Source organism: Thermobia domestica, chromosome 17 (assembly GCF_964235325.1).
Source record: "Thermobia domestica chromosome 17, izTheDome1.hap1.1, whole genome shotgun sequence".
Lineage (NCBI taxonomy): Eukaryota > Metazoa > Arthropoda > Insecta > Zygentoma > Lepismatidae > Thermobia > Thermobia domestica.
In genome coordinates, this window is record NC_137470.1 from 22,405,936 (window position 1) to 22,429,650 (window position 23,715).

A 23,715-nucleotide genomic window follows, 5' to 3' on the forward strand; every position below is an offset into this window, starting at 1 on the left:
CTACTACTACTAATAATAATAATAATAATAATAATAATAATAATAATAATAATAATAATAATAATAATAATAATAACTGTTGCGTTGTTTTCAGTGTGCTCTTTTCTCCACAGGGTAAACGTGCTCGTTTGAAACGTACCGTCTCGCGTATCGTGTTTGACATCTATTTGAATAAATGTATACCAGAGATCACAATTATCAAAAACCCTAATGTTTCCAAAACCGAATAAACCACCATCCGAAACTTCATCCTACAGACCGATTCAATTAACCTCCACTTTCAGCAAGATTTTCGAACGCATTCTCGTCAAACGCTTACATCCATATCTAGCAGATCGAAACATTATTCCCTCTCATCAGGCTGGTTTTCGACCTTCCTATTCAATAAATGACCAATTACTCCGCCTTTCTACACTTATTACAAATCATTATAACTCCGTACAACCGTCATGTCTGGTTCTCTTTGATCTTGAAAAAGCCTTTGATAAAGTTTGGCATTTGGCACTTATCTATAAACTCATTAAACTCAAACTTCTATCACAATCATCCGCCTCATCTATCATTTTCTCGTCTGACGTTTGTCTTATGTTGCTATCAATGACGCACTCTCTCATCCTATATTTTTACTGTGCGGTGTGCCACAAGGATCTGCCTTATCACCTTTATTGTATGTCCTCTTTGTCGCAGACTTTCCCGAGCTACCTCCCAATGTTCACCTGTTACAATACGCCGACGACACATCTTTTCTGGCACTCTGCCGAACTATCCAACAAATCAATGCCTGTCTTCAGGAAGCTATTAATCGCTTCGTAGCCTGGTGTCGCAAATGGAATTTGACAATAAATGCTGCCAAAACCCAAACTATAGTATTTATTCCGCCACGCAAACGCACCAAAGTTCATCGCAACCCTTCTTTACTTTCTCTTAAAGTTAACCAGGTTCCCCTTCCGGCCTTCAAAAACAGTAACCTATCTTGGGATAGTTTTTGACCACCGTCTGACTTGGGCCCCACATCTCAAATCAGTGACAACCAAAGTGCGAAACAGACTTAATTTATTGAAACGTCTCACCGGCACTATATATATCTCCAAGTATAGTCCTTAATACTTACAAAGTTTTCCTCCGACCAGTCATCACATATGGTTTTCCAGCTTGGATCTCCGCTCCACTATCCTATTATAAGCAATTCGATATTTTCGAACGGCATGCCTTCCGCCTTGCCTTTTGCATATTTCTACCTAGTCCTACTCGTGACCTGTATTCACTAATCACATTTCCTATTCTCAAATTTCACCTGGAGACACTCCGTCAAAGATTTATCACCTCACGTTACACTCAACATCATCCTCTTCTTTTCGCCACTATGCACTATCTTGCACTCCATCCCACCCGACCCCGATATTATTACACACCGTTACACTTACTTTACACCCTTTATTGCTACTCGCTTCCCCCTGATCACCTAGACCTCACACTTCTGGAGGATTATCGTATGCATGCTCATCTACCTCATGTTTTTCCTTCATATAGTGCACAGTAAATCCTCTTGTAAGTAACAGGGCTCCTTCTGTCTTCATTAGCCTAGCGTCGCCCCTAGGCAGAAGATAACTGCATTCGTCTTCCTAACATCTCCCTTGTGTTGTCCTGTGCTTGCACCTCATCTCATCTTTCACGTTCATCCTTTTATCATGATTTAACATAATCATTGAAGCTTACGTACGTCCTTTCTCTGCCACTATATCCATTCGTCATCCATGATCTATGTCTGTATCTCCAGACAGATATCTTCTTATTTTCCATGATCTATTATTATCTATATGTATATTTGTTCCTATCATTCATTTTTTTTGTCATTTTGTACTATGTAATTTATATATGTTTGTTAAGTTATATATATGTGTAGTTTTCCTCCTCACATCCTAATGATTATGATCGCAAATATCATAATGACTTACACAATGATATTAAGTTAATAAAGTAAATAAATAAATAAATTACCTTCACTTAGACCAGCAGTAGTAGGGACCCCGTTATGGCGAACTGAGTCAGCAAAAATTTTTGTGACGTCATAGGTCAAAGGTCAATGACCTTGGCCCAGGGTCAATGACCTAGGGGTACCTAGGACCACCCCCTCTAAATTTTGGAAGGGGTACCATGGCCCACCCCCTAAATTTTGGCAGGGGTACATAGGACCACCCCCCTTAAATTTTGAAAATTGTCAAATCTAAAAATTTGGTATGGTAGCCTAGGACCATAGTATGTACCTCTATCAGTATTGGGTGTCTATGTCGTTCCCTTTCATGGGTAAAAAATTGCCAAAAATTCAAATTTTGGGGTTTTTTGACCTAATTTATCCCCTTTGATGAGGTGTTATTACCCTATATCGTTATATGGGCGTGGGTAAAAAATTGCCAAAAATTCAAATTTCGGAGGTTTTTGACCTAATTTATCCCCTTGGATGAGGTGTTATTACCCTATATAGTTATATGGGCGTATACAGGGGTCCATTACCTTTCATAAGACATGGGTATATTAATGCACCCCTTTAAAAATTTGGGAGGGGTACCTTGGCCCACCCCTTCATTTTTAGAAATTGCCCAATTTAAACATTGGGTATTATAGTACAGGACCCTAATATAGATCACTATAAATTTGGGTGGTCCACCTCGTTCCCTTTTAGGGGTACAAAATTGCCAAAATATAAACGTAAGCAATACGTTGTACCACGTGTTTGGTTTTCGACCTAATTTATCTCCTTGGATGAGGTCCTATTACCTTATATGATTATATGGTCATGTATAGGGGTCCATTCCTTTCATAAGACATAGGTACATTAATGCACCCCTTGAAAATTTTGGCAGGGGTACATAGGACCACCCCCCACCCCCCTTAAATTTTGGAATTTGCCAAATCTAAAAATTTGGTATGGTAGCCTAGGACCTTAGTATGTACCTCTATCAGTATTGGGTGTCTATGTCGTTCCCTTTCATGGGTAAAAAATTGCCAAAAATTCAAATTTCGGGGGTTTTTGACCTAATTTATTCCCTTGGATGAGGTGTTATTACCCTATATAGTTATATGGGCGTATACAGGGGTCCATTACCTTTCATAAGATATGGGTATATTAATGCACCTCTTGAAAATTTTGGGAGGGGTACCTTGGCCCACCCCTTAAATTTTGGAAATTGACCAATTTAAACATTGGGTATTATAGCACAGGACCCTAATATGTATCGTGATAAATTTGGGCGGTCCACCTCATTCCCTTCTAGGGGTACAAAATTGCCAAAATATAAACGTAAGCAATACGTTATACCACGTGTTTGGTTTTTGGTCGATTTTATCCCCTTTGATGAGGTGTTATTATCCTATATAGTTATATGGTCATGTATAGGGGTCCATTACCTTTCATAAGATATGGGTATATTTGTGCACCCCTTGAAAAATTTGGGAGGGGTACTTTGGCCCACCCCTTAAATTTTGGAAATTGCCCAATTTAAACATTGGGTATTATAGCACAGGACCCTAATATGTATTATGATAAATTTGGGCGGTCCACCTCATTCCCTTCTAGGGGTACAAAATTGCCAAAATATAAACGTAAGCAATACGTTATACCACGTGTTTGGTTTTTGGTCGATTTTATTCCCTTTGATGATGTGTTATTATCCTATATAGTTATATGGTCATGTATAGGGGTCCATTACCTTTCATAAGATATGGGTATATTCGTGCACTCCTTTAAAAATTTGGGAGGGGTACTTTGGCCCACCCCTTAAATTTTGGAAATTGCCCAATTTAAACATTTGGTATTATAGTACCGGATCCTAACATGTATTATGATAAATTTGGATGGTCCACCTCGTTCCCTTTTAGAGGTACAAAATTGTCAAAATATAAACGTAAGCAATACGTTGTACCACGTGTTTGGTCTTTTGGCCCAATTTATCCTCTTGGATGAGGTTCTATTACCTTATATGGTTATATGGTTATGTATAGGGGACTATTCCCTATCATAAGACATAGGTACATTTGTGCACCCCGGGAGGGGTACTTTGGCCCACCCCTTAAATTTTAGAAATTGCTCATTTTATATATTTGGTATTATAGTACTGGACCCTAACATGTATTATGATAAATTTGGGTGGTCCACCTCGTTCCCTTTTAGGGGTACAAATTGCCAAAATATAAACGTAAGCAATACGTTGTACCACGTGTTTGGTTTGACCTAAGTTATCCCCTTGGATGAGGTTCTATTACCTTATATGGTTATATGGTTATGTATAGGGGTCTATTCCCTATCATAAGACATAGGTACATTTGTACACCCCGGGAGGGGTACTTTGGCCCACCCCTTTAATTTTGGAAATTGCCCCTTTTTACATGTTTGGTATTATAGTATAGAACCCTAATATATATTACTATAAATTTGGGTGGTTTACCACGTTTCCTTTGATGGGTACGAAATTGCCAAATTTTAGTACAACCACGTGTTTGGTTTTGGCTCAATTTATCCCCTTGGATGAGGTCCTATTACCTTATATGGTTATATGATCATGTATAGGGGTCCATTCCATATCCCCTTAAATTTTGGAAATTTTCCAATTTAAGCATTCGGTATCATAGTACATGACCTCAACATGTATCATGATAAATTTGGGTGGTCCATCTTGTTCCCTTTCATGGGTAAAAATTACTAAAATATAAACATAAGCAATATGTTGTACCATGCGTTTGGTTTTTGGCCCAATTTCTTCCCTTTGATGGGGTTCTATTACCTTATATGGTTATATGGTCATGTATATGGGTTCATTTCCTATCATAAGACATGGGTACATTGACGCACCCCTTGAAAAATTTGGGAGGGGTATCTTGGCTCATCCACTCGGTTTTAGAAATTGTTTTAATATAAGCATTTGGTATCATAGTACAGGACTTCAATATGTACCACTATAAATTTGGATGGTCCACATCGTTCCCTTTCATGGGTAAAGAACTACCAAAAATCGAATTTCGGAGGTTATTGACACCTATTTAGCACGTTATATGGTTTATTACCTTTATATGTTTATGTTCCCTTTTAAATTTGAGAATTTCAAATAACAAAATTCGGTAAACGTTTTCTAGGACCCATTGGTGTTCCTCTTATGGCCAAATATTCAAAATTTAAAGGTTATTGACCGGCTTTATTATTGAATAAGTACAGGATTTATTACTTTTTCATAAGACACAGGTGTATTTGTGTACCAATCTTTAATTTTGGGAGGGGTACATTTCTTATTGTCATATCAATAATTGGTAATTGTTCTTTGGGTAAATCATTATGATCACGTGATCAGTTATTGACCTATGATGGGATTAGGAGTCTAGGACATTGGTACATTGAAACTTTGTAGGATAATTTGAGAATGCGTCATTGGTATTGATTATTACAGCCAAATATAAACGTAAGCAATACGATGTACCACGTGATTGACCTTGATGAGGTAGTGTACAGGGATACATAGCTAACCTTATTGAATCTTATGACTCATAGTCTTAAGGGAATACATGCTACAACACTGGCAAAGTTATTGTTGATGCAATTTGATTGGTTGATCACTATCTTTCGTGCAATCTGATTGGCTGATCACTATCTTTCGTGCAATCTGATTGGTTGCTGATTTTCAAATCTTTGCTGCATTCAGTTTTTAAGTTTTGTTTAACATTTAAAAATCTTGGTTTCGTTCAACATTTTGGACTCACTGATAAATATAATCAAAACCGTTTATTTGTTAATCGAATAGTTAAAAACCGGATAAAGTTTGACGGTTAACCGTGAAACGTAAATTTTTTTAGTTTGAAATTTTTTGTTTTAATTTTTTTGTTTCAGAATTTTGTTTGAAATTTGTTTCAAAATTTTTTGTTTGAAAATTTTTTTGTTTGAAATTTTTTGTTGCAAAATTTTGTTTGAAATTTTTTTGTTTAAAATTTTTTGTTCGAAATTTTTGTTTTGAAATTTTTCGTTTCAGAATTTTGTTTGAAAATTTTTTTTTGTAAATTTTTTGTTTAAAATTTTTTTGTTTGAAATTTTTTTCGTTTCAAATTTTTGTTTAAAATTTTTGTTTGAAATTTTTCGTTTCCAAATTTTGTTTGAAATTTTTTGTTTGAAATTTTTTTTGTTTCAAAATTTTGTTTGAATTTCTTTCGTTTGAATTTTTTTTGTTTGAATGTTTTTCGTTTCAAAATTTTGTTTCGGCATTCCAGTATTAAAATGGCACCTGCAAACGTTTCTCAGGACAATTTACTGGAGGTGTGGCATAACTTATACGACAAAAAGCTACAACGTTCAAAACAAGATACGGATTTGTCTGTTGGTGATACTGTTCGTATAAGTAAAACAAAACGTATCTTTGACAAGGGTTACCTCGAGAACTGGACTTGGGAAATATTCAGAGTAAAAGCCATTGTACCAAGAAACCCACCAGTGTATCGACTAGAGGATTTAAATCATCAACTTATCGATGGTGTTTTCTACAGAGAAGAATTACAACCAGTACCGCTCCCTTCGACGTTCCTCATCGATAAAATATTACGTACAAGAACAAAAGGTCGCAGAAAGGAGTATCTCGTCCAGTGGAAAGGATATCCTTCCTCATTCAATTCGTGGATCCCTGCAACTTCATTGAAGAAGAAGAAGAAGAATGGAACCTGATCAAGATTTTTACGTTACACTTCCCAGTAATAGTTCCATGGATTATTTTCCAGAAAATACATTGACTTCATATATTACGAAATTACAACGACGTGTAGAGTTTCGCCAGAAATGGGATGTGGCAATTGTAGAGATTCATTATCCACATTCTTTGCTGAACATTAACAGTAAAAACAATAAAATATATTACAAATCATCAAGTAGTAATGATCAGGAACCGTGGAAGGTTGTAACGATCCCTGTACGCTATTATAACAATATACGGGATCTTATTCATGCAATTAATATACATCATAAAGAAACCAATTTATTTATATCTCATGACGCAACTAATAATATATGCCTCATAAGACATCCCAAAAAGGAAATCCATACTTCTGTACAATTATCACCAAGTGTTAGTTTAATGCTTGGATTTGACCCGAAAAGTGATTTAAAAGATATGGAAAAGGGACAATATACACCGGATGTACGATTAGGCTTACCATCACAAATGTACGTCTATTGTGACATTATTGAATCTGTCATTGTTGGAGATACAATGGTACCCTTGCTACGAATTGTCAACATGGATCCTGTGAATCATACTTTTGGAAGTCATGCAGTACAAATCTTTAATCCTGCACATTATGTTCCGGTGGAAAAAATGAATTTTGAGCAAATACAAATCGATATAAGGGATAGCACAGGTCATCGGATGCCATTCACCTTTGGAACGGTGTGTACAAAACTACATTTCCGTCGTCGTCGTCATGACTGATCCGTATTTGCAATACTACCAAAAACAAGCGTTATCCGGTATCGGCAACGTCTATGTGGGAAGTCCCTATCAAGCAGGACATGGCATTGGAAGTTTCCTTGGTGGCTTATTTCGTTCAGTGTTACCACTTGTGAAGCAAGGCGCTAAAACTGTGGGAAAAGAATTATTAAAATCAGGTGCCAATATGATTAATGATGTTGTGATCTCGAATCAACCGCTGGAAGAATCGTTTCATCAACGTATGCAAGAGGCAAAATCGAATTTACAAGAAAAAGCTAAAAACAAGTTGAAAACTATGCTGGGAAGTGGATATCATAAACGAAAATGGGATGACTGCTCTCAGTTTGAGGTTGACCTTCCAACGATCAACAACACCATCAATCCTACAAAGAGACGTAAATTATCACATAAGAAGAAGAAGAGATCATTGGCATCGTCACCAGATATTTTTGATTAATTCAACGATGGCTTTCTTACATCATCAATCCTGTGAATGTGTAAAAAGTGAATTGGACATTTTTTCAACGTTGCAAACGCAAACCAGTGTTCTGGACAATCGTATTATAGGCTACAAACCAATTAGTTCAATAGCTGAAAATTCACCAATAGAATTTGTAGTGAGTGGTAGCAGTGATGAATATATTGATTTACCACAAACCTTATTATACATCCAAGCACAAATTGTGAAACCAGATGGTTCCTCCTTCATCAATACGGATAAAGCAATTGCACCTGTCAATGATTTTCTAAATGCTATGTTTAGTGAAGTACAAATCTACTTGAACAATAAACTGATTTCATTTCCGTCACATAATCATCCATATCGTTCGTACATGGAAAAACTACTCAATTATAGTGATGGAGCTAAAAATACACATTTACAAACAGCAATGTGGTTTCAAGATACGGCTGGTCATATGAACGCAACCACAAGTGAGAACAAAGGATTTCAACAACGCTATGAACTGACAAAACAAAGTATGAAATTCGATATGATTGGACATCTTCATTGTGACATTTTTAATCAAGATAAATTTTTAATTCATGGAGTGGAATTACGTGTGAAACTTATTCCTGCAAAGCCAAACTTTTGTCTCATGGCCGGTGAAAGTGGTGTCAATGCAAAAATCAATATTCTAGATGCATCGTTGCAGGTGAAAAAAGTCAGCATCAGCCCTAGTGTCAAATTGGCACACAATAAAATTTTACAATCTACACCGGCAAAGTATCCTCTGACAAGGGTTCAAATGAAATCATTTACCATCCCGAAGGATATACAATCAAAAACTATTGATAACCTGTTTATGGGAACATTGCCAAATCGTATTATTGTAGGATTTACATCGAATGAAGCATCCAGTGGAACTATTACCACCAATCCATTTGAATTTCAACATCTAAACATTAATTTCTTTACATTGTACGTGGATGGAAAAGCTGTACCTTCAAAACCATTGCAACCCAACTTTGAAGAAAATCTCTACATTTCATCGTACCACACATTGTTCTCAGGCTCTGGCATACATTTTACCAATACTGGAAATACAATTTCAAGAGCCGACTACAAGAATGGATATACACTGTTTGTATTTGACCTAACTCCCGATTCTTCTGCTGGAGATTGTCACTATTGGAATTTACAACGACATGGAGCCATCCGATTGGAAGTTCATTTCCAAGAGAAATTAGCAGCACCTGCAAACTGTATTGTGTATGGAGAGTTTTCCTCACTCCTAGAGATAGACCACCAGCGCAACATTATCCTGGACTTTTAAATTACAAGGTACGTATACGTTATGTATCATTTCCATTCACGATGTTGAATACATTACAATTAGCTAGTGCTTTACACGGTAGTCCATTATTCAGAAATCATTTTACCGGGGTATTTGCAAGCGATGAGTTGCCCTCACGGATTTCTCTTCCTCTGGCAATCATTGTAAATACAGATCCATCCACAAAACTAGGAAGTCATTGGATTGCAATTTATATTGATCATCGCGGTGTTGGAGAATATTGTGACAGCTATGGCCTTCCTCCTTATGTACCACAACATGTTGCATTCTTAAAACTTCATTGTATATACTATAAATATAATAATAGCCAAATGCAAAGTCTTGGTTCATCCGTATGTGGCTATTATGCTTATTTTTATTTGTGCTGTAAAGCCCAAGGAAAATCTCTGCGTGAAATTCAATATTTGTTCACAACAGTACCCACGGTTAATGATCGTAGACTGTTGCAATATACCTTCCAGGTAATTTTATCATATTTATCATTGTAAGTGTATTTGTTTTATCATCATCTATTTCTATACTAATCATCTTTTTCCTCGTTCTTTTTTACAGAATTCACAATACGAAGCTTTGCAAACGGGTGCTATGCTGCAAAACATGGAAACAAATGATCGCAATCAAGAAGAGGAGGCAGTCTAATGAAGAAACCCAGCTCAATATACAAACATTGTCAATAAGAAAGAAAAAGAAGAAACCAGAAAAATGAATAAAATACAATTTATGCTTATTTATGTGTTTTTATTGTCCATTCTATATACAACGTTATCAGATTCTCCTAAAGAACTGTGCGATATAAGACGAGAACCCTGTGCAAAGTTTCCACCTAATTCCTAGAGAACATTGACCAGGGACCTCGTCGCGCATTAAAACCAAATCATCGATCACGTGACTGTACTACACCCGAAGGGTCCTACCAAATTGAAAGGGGATACCCGTCCATACCTTATAACCTTAATTGAGTCAGTAACCGAACACGTGGTTGTACTAAACAAATTTGGTAATAGGACCACCGAAACATATTGAGGTCCTGTACTATGCTTCAATTGGACAATTTCAGTGGACCCCCATTGCCAAAATTTAAGAAGGGTGCAACAATATACCCATGTCTTATAATAAGAAATGAACCCCTGTAATCATAGAATCTCATCAAAGGGGATAAAATGGACCAAAAAACAAACACGTGGTACAACGTTTATATTTTGGCAATTTTTGTACCCCTACAAGGGAACGAGGTGGACAAATTTATCATAATACATGTTAGGGTCCAGTACTATAATACCAAATGTTGAAATTGGGCAATTTCCAAAATTTAAGGGGTGGGCCAAGGTACCCCTCCCGGGGTGCACCAATGTACCTATGTCTTATGAAAGGGAATGGACCCCTATACATGACCATATAACTATATAGGGTAATAACACCTCATCAAAGGGGATAAAATCGACCAAAAACCAAACACGTGTTTGTACTAAAATTTTGGCAATTTTGTACCCCTAAAAGGGAACGAGGTGGACCACCCAAATTTATCATAATACATATTAGGGTCCAGTACTATAATACCAAATGTTGAAATTGGGCAATTTCCAAAATTTAAGGGGGTGGGCCAAGGTACTCCTCCCAAAAATTTAAAGGGGTGCACCAATGTACCCATGTCTTATGATAGGTAATGGACCCCTATACATGACCATATAATCATATAAGGTAATAGGACCTCATCCAAGGAGATAAATTAGGTCGAAAACCAAACACGTGGTATAACGTATTGCTTACGTTTATAGTTTTGGCAATTTGGTACCCCTAGAAGGGAATGAGGTGGACCACCCAAATTTATTATAATACATATTAGGGTCCTGTACTATAATACCCAATGTTGAAATTGGGCAATTTCCAAAATTTAAGGGGTGGGCCAAGGTACCCCTCCCAAATTTTTCAAAGGGTGCATTAATATACCCATGTCTTATGAAAGGTAATGAACCCCTGTATACGCCCATATAACTATATAAGGTAATAACACCTCATCAAAGGGGATAAATTAGGTCAAAAACCCCCGAAATTTGAATTTTTGGCAATTTTTTACCCATGAAAGGGAACGACATAGACACCCAATACTGATAGAGGTACATACTATGGTCCTAGGCTACCACACCCAATTTTTAGATTTGGCAATTTCCAAAATTTAAGGGGGGTGGTCCTATGTACCCCTGCCAAAATTTAAGGGGTGGGCCAAGGTACCCCTGCCAAAATTTAGAGGGGGTGGTCCTAGGTACCCCTAGGTCATTGACCCCGGGCCAAGGTCATTGACCTTTGACCTATGACGTCACAAAAATTTTTGCTGACTCAGTTCGCCATAACTGGGTCCCTACTACTCCAGCCATCCTTAACCAAAATCCTACTTTTCCGTCAAATCTTCTCCTGAAAGAGGGTGTAGCCCTCTCAGAGGTAGCTAGCCTCGTGCTAGCATAAAAAAAACAATTACCACCGGCTGTTATCTTGAATTCGCAACATTTATCTTCGTGAGAGCAAGTTCTAGTGTATAATACATGTTTCTTTGCTGCATAGTCGAAGGAGTTTAAATATTTTTTTGGCCGTTTTCAGTTTGTGATACAATGTTGGCAATGAAAACTCAGTATTTCGTCTGGATTGTTGGCGTATATGTCTGGATGCAAAGGTAAATGTCATTCAATCATATTGTTTTAACATTTAGTTCGTAACTAGCAGCGTTCACCCCGCTTCGCTGCGGTCACCCCGGAACGCAATAAACTTTGTTACTTAGATAATTTTTACTTTTTCGCTTTCAAGTGATATGATAAAAACCATAGAAGATTGCACTAATGTTAACATTATATCGCCTGTCATTTATGTTAACCCGCCCCGCTTCGCTGCGGTCACCCCAACCCGCCCCGCTTCGCTGCGGTCATCCCGGAACGCAATAAACTTTGTTACTTAGATAATTTTTACTTTTTCGCTTTCAAGTGATTTATAGCGCCTGTCATTTATGTTAACCCGCCGAGTCACAGGGTCATGCGGGTTGCATATAAGTACGTTTATTTTTATATGATGAACTAATAACAAAGGATTTGTACGTATGGACACATGAATGGTCAATTATCTCAAGACACTGGTAATTGAAAATTAAAGTGATATGATAAAAACCATCTAGGGTCCAAATCCTAACAACCCCCCAAAAATGAAAGAAATCGGTTCAACCGTATTAGCGTGATGAGCGAACAAAGGATTTTTTCTACGTATGAACACCTGATTGGTCAATTATCTCAAGACACTGCTAATTGAAAATTAAAGTGATATGATAAAAACCATCTAGGGTCCAAATCCTAACAACCCCCCAAAAATGAAAGAAATCGGTTCAGCCGTATTAACGTGATGAGCGGACAAAGGATTTTGTGCGTTCTCTTTTATATATATAGATAAGGGCATATATTGACATATTTTGAACTTGGTTTTGGCTCTGCTGATATTTTGTCCCTAATCCTTTTTTTGACAATGCACGAAGGATCTTTTTGTACAATATGTTTATTCTTCTTTTATTCTACAGAAATATATTTTTAGTAACGAAAATAAATTTTAAAATATCCAGATATTGTTCAGATTTTAGAAGCAATTAGTACTATGTAATTAAAAGTAAAGAGTTTACTGCAATGCGATAAATAAACTAGTGATATCTAATTAAAAAGGCAAAGTTCAAAATGATAAAGTAATACACACTGTAAATAATGAGTGTGTAGTGACATTGGGAGTTTACCTGTTGAAACTTATATTTAATTCGGTTACAATAAGCAGTTTGATATTTTCCAGGCTCTTTTTTTCTTACTGCTTTTAATATTTTGTTTTTATTCGTGATTGGTTATCAAAGTTATATAATTTTTCAAATTAGCTTCTTATTTGAATCGTATGAGTTTATTCTAAAGTGTAAATAATTCGATATTAAAATAAAAATAAAAATAATAAAACAATATGCTTTATGATTGAAGTTGGTAAAGTATTTCGTTTAAAAACTGTTAGAATTAGCGTAAAGATGCACTTTCCGTACACTATTTGAATATCAGTGATTTTGTTCAAAGTCGAGTATTAAAGTTGAAGCTTTTACTATTGGTTTGTCTCATATAGATGGATATTTTGTGAAATGTAACTTTGTATTTCATGTCCCACAAGATATATCATACTTCAAACTTCGCCAGATTTACAAAATTTACTTTATATACATATATATATATATATATATATATATATATATATATATATATATATATATATATATATATATACAATAAGAAGCATGTATCAGCGTTAATACTCTAACTATAATGAGTACAGTGCGATATTTAGTTATCGTCAAAGACTGGATGTTTAGGCATTAAAAACCTGGAAAATAGGTTGGCAAATTGACACTTAAAATTAAAAAAAAAAAAAAAAAAAAAATTGGCAGTAAAATACGCACTAAAATGTAAATCCAAATAATGAAGGTAAATACTGAATACAATAGAAAAACTAGATTCAAGTCTGAAACATGTTTATAGAATTTAGAAAAATACCTTTCTATTAATATCTTGTTTTACAGTATATATAAAAACCAAGCTTGGTATGCCTTATATGTCTACAGGACCAGATTCAGGATTTTCTGACGGGGTGCAACAGTAACTACCACTGCATTTAAATTAGTTTCGGAATTTTTAATTCCTTTAGGCATCTGTGGTGTGAATGAGGAACATTACCTTGCTTGATGAATCCTTTTCCTTGAACCATCAGAAAAAAGACTTAAACTAGTGCTTTTAGAAAGCTCTCCTTTCTTTTGAACTTCAAACGGAAACATGACTGGAGAATGTTACGAAAAGTGTTGATATTTTCACTGCTTGCTTCTCATTTTATATAGTGTATATTTACAGCGAAAGCGAGTGCAAGAGCTACCGTGCAGCCTCTATATGTAATAATGTACCACGTGCTTCTGATTACAAACACTTAATGCAAGTTTGTAGGTGTTATTTATATTATATAAATTATATATTTGGTCTAGGAATTAATTCGTGCGGTTGGTACGCACACATTGAAGCTGTAGTACAAACACAAAATGCATAAATACCTTAAGAATAATATTGTCCATCGCTAGCCACCACTTTCGCCCATCTGTCAGGCAATGTATGGATTCCGTGGCGAAAGAAGTCCTCATCCTTGGAAGCGATCCAGTCAGAGACCCATGTTTCGATATCTTCTGAAGAAGTAAACCGCTGTCCAATCAAATCGTTGTTCATGCAATCGAACAAGTAGTAGTCCAAAGGAGCAACGTCTGGTGAATACGGCGGGTGGGGTAAAACTTCCCATCCGACATTTTCTAAATAGGTTTTGACCGGTTTTGCGACATGCGGGCGAGCGTTATCATGTTGAACAATAAGTTTATCATGTCTGTTCTCCCATTCTGGTCGTGTTCTGGCCAGAGCTTGCTTCAAACGCATTAATTGTCGTCGATAACGTTCTCCATTCATAGTTTCACCCGGTTGCAGCAGCTCATAGTACACCACACCTTTCATATCCCACCATATGCACAGCATAACCTTTGCACAGTGAATATCTCGTTTTGGTTGTGATGGACCTGGTTCACCTGGTTTCACCCAGGCCTTTCTTCGTTTAGGGTTCTCGTAATGGATCCACTTCTCATCACCCGTAATAATTCGATGCAGAAACCCCTTTCTGCTCTGTCGTTGAAGCAGCAATTCGCAAATGGTTTTTCGTCTTTCAACGTCTCTGTCTTTCAATTCATGTGGAACCCAATGTGACATCTTTTGAATCATTCCCATGGCTTTCAAGCGTTTGGAGACTGTTGTTTGATCAACGCCTAATGCTGCTGCAAGTTGTTCCTGCGTTTGACACGAATCCTGCTCGAGCAATGCTGTCAATTCTTCGTCTTGAATTTGTTTTGGCTGTCCAGCTCGCTCTTGGTCTGCCAAGCCGAAATCACCACTTCTAAACCGTGCAAACCACTTCTGACACGTTCGCTCAGCTATAGCATGGTCACCATACACTTCCACCAAAATACGATGACTTTCAGTCGCACTTTTCTGCATGTTAAAGTAATGCAGCAGGACACCCCGCAAAAACACTTTATCAGGCACAAATTGCGCCATGTTCACTTAACTACAAACTGGTGTTGTTGACGCTTTAATCCACTGCCCTATACTACGAACGATACGCGATGACAGGGGTTTGCAACACATGTGTGGATACACGGAACTGTGGGACGCTCCGTTCGTTGCGCCATCTTTTGTCCACCAGCACGAATTAATTCCTAGACCAAATATTTTCCCAATAAAGGCTCATTTTGAAGAAAAAAATGGATAGGATAGGCAACATTAGGCATTAAAAGGATTATTTGAGCAGTAAGGAGCGAAATAGGTGAAGTAAGCAAAATAAAATTAGCTTAAATCGAAAGTATGACCCCTTATATACTTTAAAAGGTTATTTTTGATCATATCTTTAATATTAAAGAATAGGCATTTTGCCTAACATCCAGTCTCTAGCTATCAAAATAATAAAATTTTACAGTTCACCTTCCCAAGCTCTAAATAGGGGAATTTGTTAAATTTTGATACTAAAATTAAGAAGTAATATTCACCTGTTAGTGTTTGAACCTATTAAGTCTTTACATACTAAGACACAAAATTGAAGAGCGAAAGTCCTGAATAAAATGATGTTCGCTGCAAGGTTTTTGAATAATCCAATCCTAAGATATACAACTTTACACTATCGTCTAGAACAGCGTTTCCTAACCGGTGTGGCGCGGCACACTGGTGTGGCGCGAATGGAACGCTGGTGTGCCGCGAAGAAATCGAAACAAAATTATTAATTCTACAGCAACCAAATTGCAAGACATAGGAAAATATGTATATTTTTGTATTTCACATTGCTATGAATGTCTACCATGGAAAAATTTACTGTAATTGTAATATATTATTCTACACTTATTACTGTGTAGCAGACAGTATTTCGGCTCGTACACATTTCCACGGTTAGCTGCTTGGTTACGCTTCATTTGTGAGTCATACTAACACCGAGAAATGGAAGCACTTGTAAGGTACGCGTCATGTGAACGTCCGTAGAACACTCATTCGCACGTGAATGACAGAACAACACTTTATTCAACAGCTGTGTTTTGACTTCGACGCATCGCAAGCTGTGTGATTGCAATAATATGCACCGGTTTTGGTTAAAACAGCAAAGTACAAGACATTTGTGTGTTCGTTCGTTATTTAGTGATCTTTGTTCTTAGTGAAAGGTTGGATATAGGCTTCGAAAAAGAAAGCATATTTTTAAAAATCTGAGTCCTATATTTCATTGCAGTTGTTTTCTACTTTAAAATTAGAATAAAAAATAAACATAATGAATTAGCATACGGGAAAACCAGTGATCGAGCTTTCATCTCTGTGAGCAGATCAGTAATCATAGAAAAAAACACCATGGTATTTTATATTTGCAAATAATAATAATATCTATAAGTGTGCCGCAAGAATTCATTTACACCCGTAGTGTGCTGCAAGTTGAAAAAGGTTGGGAAACGCTGGTCTAGAAAGTCACTAATTGGCACGCGGTGCTCAACAAAAATTACCACCATTCACAAACTGACTCGATTATTTATTTTTCTGTAAGTTTTGTGTTGCCAATTAATATAGTAATAATATATAAAAATACATCCAAAATGATCAAGCGACCCTCACTGAATTACTGCATGTGGATTGATTCTTATGTAAGTGATTATTTCCAGTATGCTTTAGAGATTTTATGGGGGAATTTGATAAAAAAAGTTAATACAAAAAAAGAAGAAGAAAAATTGGTAATGTTAAAGTTTTGAATGTGTACGAACAATAAAAGTAATATTAAAAAAAAAACATTATGTATTCATTATCTTCTTAGAATGCTTCTTTATTGGTGTTAAATGCAAATTCCTGTTCCTATAAAAATACATTTTTTTATAGGCTACCAATACAAAATAAATCCTAGAGAAGACGAAGGTTAGAATATCAAATGAACTTCTTCTTTCTTTTCTTATTATTATTATTACCGGATTCAAATGAAATTAAATGAAATCTTTGAGTTTTACGTCCCACGGTTATGCCGGTTAGGCTAAAGGAGACGGTGATTATGAGAAATGAATGAAATGGTGGAATAAAGAAAGTGGGAGGAAACGGGAGAACCCCGAAGAAACCCACGCACACGGTGTCTGTTCACCAGAAAGTTCACTTGGCGGGGTCAGAAATCGAACCCGGGACCGCAAGAACCGGAGATGAACGATCTACCACTGAGCCACCGCAGCCCTTAATACCGGATTCACTTTGTTAATACAATTATACTATTTTTGTTTTAGTTTGTTGAAAATAGAAACTCCTGAAACATTAAAAATTGTCCTAAACAGTGTTCAGCAGATCTTTTTAGAGTTTTATATAAATTGTTCCTATTTCTATGCTTTAATATTTTTAGGTAATCTAAACATTTTCGGTTGATTTTTAATATTTTTTTTAGATTGTTCTATCCATTGTTATTCTGAAACTTTCTTCTTACGAATACATATGTTTGTCAATCTTTAAGAATCTTTGTCGAAATCAAAATATCGACAATGATGTTTCAAAATTTTCATTTGAAATGTAAATACATGAATATCATATTTTCTGTGATGTTTTATAAAAAGAAATAACATTTCATCTCTAGATAATATTCGACATACTTCTGAGAACTCAAACTTTTTTGTCCATTTTTGAAGTTAGACGACCAGTCTTGAAAACGTACATGTATACCACATTAAACATGTAATTATATTTATATTCATAGCTATAATGGTTATAGTAAGTTTTATTTTTGTTTTCAGATTTGCACCTCCTGCTGTGATGAACAGTATTGCAACGAAGAAGTTCCTACAGATTCTTCCAACGCTATTTTGATCAATACTCACTCGCATAGTCAGCAGAAACACTTAAATACATGGTTATTTTTCTCCTGTGCACTTTCGGCCATATGGACAATGTGGAAACACTATGAGTTCACATGACAATAGGAGCATTAGTTTCTAGTTATTTGTATTAGCATGCCTGGCGGAAAAAATATAAGAAAGAAATTGTTTGTGTTCAATGTTGCATATCCTGCACACATCGTTAAAAAATAGCTCATTTGTTGCTGTTGTGCCATAATATATTTCTGATAAAACATCTGTGTCATTTCCCGAAGTGTTGAACGTATACAAATGAAGAAGAGAAGATTCTGCACAGAATCAACATATTCAAATTAATATTACTTACCTGATTTATGGGGATAGTGTTACCAGAATGGATTTAGCTGTAAACACTTGGTGCAGTGATTATCAGGTTTATTGTTACCTGCTATTCCCATATGAGGACCAATGTTTAAGGAAGAGCGTTGAAACACACAGATAAACATAGTCAAACGGTACCAAAGTTCTTAAGAGTGTATACGTTAAGCATTTGATGCCATATTTGATAGTCCAGAAAACACAAACTTGAGAATTAGATAGCACTTATTGTCTCCAAAAAAAAAAAAAAAAAAGTATTTTTGTATATAAAGGTGAAGTTTATACGAATCGGACATTTATATAATTTCATATAGCACATTGAAGCTGGAATAAGCTCAAATCAGTGCACCATAATCAGAGATTGTTTACTCGAACATGTAAATTTTGTAAGTTTAGTCAAAGTCAAATTCTTGATTTATATTTAAGAATATTGAGCTTACCCTTACTCAAACAAGAAAACAAATAAGATATCATTGGCAACAATATTTTCATATCAGAGAATTATTTAATAGTCTCATATGTAGATTTACGCCTCTGGGAAGAAGAGGCAAGCATTTTGTGTTCTGTTAAATAAAAAGTTGATGGATAAAACTCATCAAGCGCTTCGTGTTAAGTTTTGTACTGTTTAAGATAGATTAAAATTATATTACTTCAAAAATGACTGGAAGAATTCGAAATGTTTTTGAAGAAAATTGCTGGGTAGAACAAGGAACTAACAAAAAGTATTAGTGGAGTTTCCGGGGTGGTTAAATAAAATGGTTAAATAAAGAAAAACAAGAATACTATAAAAGTAACCAAGAAAGTTCTGTTGCTTTTTCACCCACCACCTTCGAACAGCGATATGTCACCTAACATGTACCTCGAAAATCAAGAATAATCCCCACCAGCATCTGCCAACTTTCTGAAAGGCCATGGATTCCATTACGGTAGAACTTGGTTGGCCGTGAAGCGAAGAAGGTATAAAGTGCATTTTGCACTTTTACTAGGGATTTGAACTGGCGTTCTCTAAGGTGATTGTCCAAAGAATGGAACATATGATAGCCAGACGGTGCAATGTCCGGAAAGTATGGCGGATGTAATAATGTTTCCAATCCAAGGCAAAGAATCTTGTCTCGCGTCATCCTATCCACCTGACGCTTATCATTGATTCACAAGTGCTTGCTCCAGAGTTTTTATTTTTTTCTTGAGCACGGCTCAACTACTGACAGTCAACAGTTGCATTGATGCTCTGACCAGCTGGTAGCAGTTTCCGATGCATAGTACCGCAAGCAATCCACCAAACATACAAGTGGGCTTTCTGGTACAGTGCTGGTTTCTGCTGTTTTGGAAGTGGTTCATGGACTGCTAGAAAATCATGACGGCGCCTTGGAGCTTCGTACAGAAACCACTTCTCATCACATGTAAACACCCTGTTCAGAAATGGTTCATCCTTCAGACGACAGCAAAGGAACACAAGTGTCTGCTCGCGTTGCCTTCAGGCTCAGATTCAAATTATGTGGGATACACCCCACTACCCAACTTTTAGTGTTTCCCAAGTTGATGGAGATGTTGCTGAATGGTTTCTCTACTTACACTGAATTGTAGTCCCAGTTCTTCACATGTCTGGCTACTGTTCGGTCCAATAGCTGCCTGAATATCTTCATTTTTTACATTTGTTGGTCGTCCGGCACCTGGGGCGTCTTCGAGTGTTTCGTCACCGTTCGTAAAGTTGTTAAACCACTGCTTCACTTTCCGGGTACTCAAGACATCCTCACCAAAGGCCTGGCATTCTTCTGCCCCGCTGCAGCAGCGTTTGATCTAAGTTTGAACTCGTACAACATACACGCCGTTATGACGCTGTGTGGAGGTCCCATGTTCACTCTGTCCTTACGCGAGTTCATGGTCTAACTGAACTGCCACAACCGGGCAGTATGTTGGATATACCTATACCAACAACTAATCCTCACCTTATCTCCATTCGCATTCATCTAACGGTATGAGAGCCAATTGAACACAGAATTTCACAAAAAGCGACAGAACGTTCTTGACTACCTTTGTTTTTGTAAAGAAATTGCCTTCTTAGAGATGTAATAAAAATATTTTTGAGAAACTAACATTCCAAGGATAAAGGTTTATTAAAAATTGATGGAGGTCTTGAAGATAAAAACTCTTATGCGAAACGAACGGATTAGTAGGATGGGGGGTCTTTTGAATACGGAAACTCCTAACTTCGGAAAACGAACTCTCAATCATAGCTAAATTTCTTGTTATGATACCCATTTTGGTTATTTGCTTTCGTGTTCTCAGTTGTCAACCATCATTTTGTAACTCCAAACCTGAAACCGTATTTTCAAATATATGAGGAAGTTCTTAAACATTAAAAGAATGCATAGAATACAAAATGCATGCATATAATTTTAACCTTAATATGAAATAAATTCACGTTACTTTATCTCGTAATTGACATGTCTTTTTTGTGACTTACGAGTATCTGTTCTACTGGAGTGACTGTTTACGCCTTAGTTTTACAGCAATATTTGCTTTCGTTTTCGAATTTTCATTTATTACTTATCCGAGTTTTATCAAAATAGTAATGAGAAAGCGTATTAATCGTAATATGTTGAGAGGAATGATTGATTAATAGAATTTTGACAACCCATCTGCCTCCTGTATGTTCAGTTTCAAATTAAAAAACAAGTGCTAAAGACTGAAGTTCTAGTTGACAGGATTATTGGTATTACGTAACTTTGTGGACAATTATACCTGTAGTGGACATGATTAATCTTTGGCATAAGTTTGAAATTTTCACGGCACTTCCTTCAATGTATTTATATAAAAATACATATTTGTATCACACCAATGTTACTATATCGAATTGACAATCAGATGTATCAATGGCCAGTTATTACCAAGCTTAGATCAATAATATAGGGTGTACGAGGTTAATCTGAATACGGTAATGCAAGCACTGTATCTCAAACGAAAGTGCCATTCCGTTCTAGAGAATTAGGAAACGTTGTCGTCGAATAACTTGAACCACGTATCTCACTAAAGTACTGATTTCATGAGGTGTCGAAACGTTTCAAATCACTCATTCCTTTCTGAAATTTGTGTAAATTTTACTCAAGTCGTAGGTTTCTCAAACACCCAAATGTGTTAACAGTGAAAATGTGTGCTTATGTTCAAACAATTTATATGTGTATGTTTGAAAGTTTGTATGCGTGCAAGTAAAGACTTAACAATGGACCTCGCAAAAATAGGGTCGCAACATTTTTTTTACGATTAAAAAGTAAGTGAATGATAAGTTTGAAGTATAATACCAGAGAAATATGTAAGTGTAAAACTGTGTGAAAATGCGAAAATGTATTTATTTATATGCATGACTGCTCAAAGTAGTATTTTTGTGCCAAAAGTAGCTTTAAAGAGTAATATTTATACAATGTTATCTCTATATGAAAAAAATATATAGGCCTACCTATCATACCACTAGCACAAGAAAATGAATGAGAAAGTACTTCTTACTTATAGTACAGTGTCGCCCATAATTATGTACACGGTGTTTCAAAAATTCTCAAAAATGTTTCAAAAATGTAAAGGAACTAGCAACGTAATTTGAACATAAACACATTACTTTCATGCCTTTGCTTACAAGAATTTTAATCTCTGTTCTCCATTGCATGTTCTACCAATGCACCATCCAAACCGATGCACGCCTGGAGACAAAGAGCAACGTTGTCACAAGCAACTTGACAGACTCGTACTGGTACCCTCTGGAACTCTTCTGTGATAGCTTACATTAGTTCGGTCAAATTGCGTATGCGATGTAGATAAACTTTGTTCTTTAAAACACTCCATAAGAAAAAAAGTCAGATGTTTTGAAATCCGGAGATCGAACTGGCCACTCCAGAGACCCACGTCAACCGATTCAGCGGTTCGGGAATGCTTCGTTAAGAAACTCTAGTACTGGTATGGCATAGTGTGGCGGTGCTTCATCTTGCTGCCACAAGTGACTGTTATCCCCACTCTAAGGCTACACAGCGTTGCCATATCGAAATTCTTTGTCCTGAATGACAAATACTATAGCCAGTCAAATATATACGTAATTGTGGGCCACCCTGTACTTCAAAATTCAATTGTTTCTGAGCAAGCATCCATGTAAGCATTAGAAATCAGGGCAATTGAAAAAAAAATAGTTCGAGTTCCATGTGATTACTAATTAAATATAATCTTGTTAAAAAAAAGAAAAAAAAACTGCCCACCCAAATCTTCTAGGAAAGTTCTGCAGTTGGAATTGACAAACAAACGCATATTTCTTCTGGCCAATAAACTTTCATTTATAGCCAAATTATTAAAATTTCCTACGTACGCTTGCCAAAAGAAATCAACTTCTAAATCAAGTTGGATGGTCAAGATGTTTTGAACAAGGTTGTACATTTCACTTTAAATTTATGTTCATTTAAATTCGGAATATTAGTGTAAAATATATGTCTATGTAAAAAGCATATTTAGTATGTACCTTTTTGTTGCCATTCAATATTCCTGACGAAAGGAGATCAAGAGTTTTTGAACCTAAAAGTAATATCGATAGGGAATATTTACTGTCATTAAATTTTTTGGCATAATTAGCACACTTTGTTTAATCACAAAATCTGAGTGATTTCAATTCATAAAATTTACTGTGCGTGTATAATTTTTATCTTAAGAAATCAATGCATAGAGATCTACGTTGTTTTCTATAAACGGTAAGTATTCCAGTGTTCCAAACTCCAAACATATTTTTGTCTAGTCACTTCAGTTTACCTCTATAATAAATAATAAGTAAGAAAGAATGCGTCTTACTAAAGAATAAATACAATAAATGAATGTAATTATGATTTATTTGTCTAGTTACTTCTTCCAAGTGAATCTTGTGTTTCTAAAGTATTCTGCGTGTACTTAAACAGCGATGTATTAATTTATTGTAATAAAATAGTATGTAAAAAAAATGCGTACCTCTATTTTAATCCACAATCGAACACAATATGAGTACTAGTACTATTGTTTTGTGACATGATGATGTACATCATAAAATCAAGACATATACAGAAACGAATAAACAAACGTAACCCTTCTTCGTCCTTGTCATATAAGGCACCTTTTCTTACATTTAGAGAGTTTTGAAGTGTATTGCTGAAGGAAGATGGAG

The 23,715-nt window shown here is 36.0% G+C and overlaps 1 protein-coding gene across 2 annotated transcripts in view; it reads left to right on the forward strand.

The window, feature by feature from the left end:
- The window catches only part of LOC145673762 (ly6/PLAUR domain-containing protein 6B-like), a 116,913-nt gene extending 93,407 nt beyond the window's left edge, over positions 1-23,506 (forward strand). For both annotated transcript variants that reach the window (XM_081743511.1, XM_081743512.1), the window contains one exon: positions 18,114-23,506. In XM_081743511.1, coding sequence (XP_081599637.1) covers positions 18,114-18,293 — 180 coding nt within the window. In that variant the 3' untranslated portion in view covers positions 18,294-23,506. The remainder of the gene's footprint in view (positions 1-18,113) is intronic.
- The last annotated feature ends 209 nt before the right edge of the window (positions 23,507-23,715 follow it).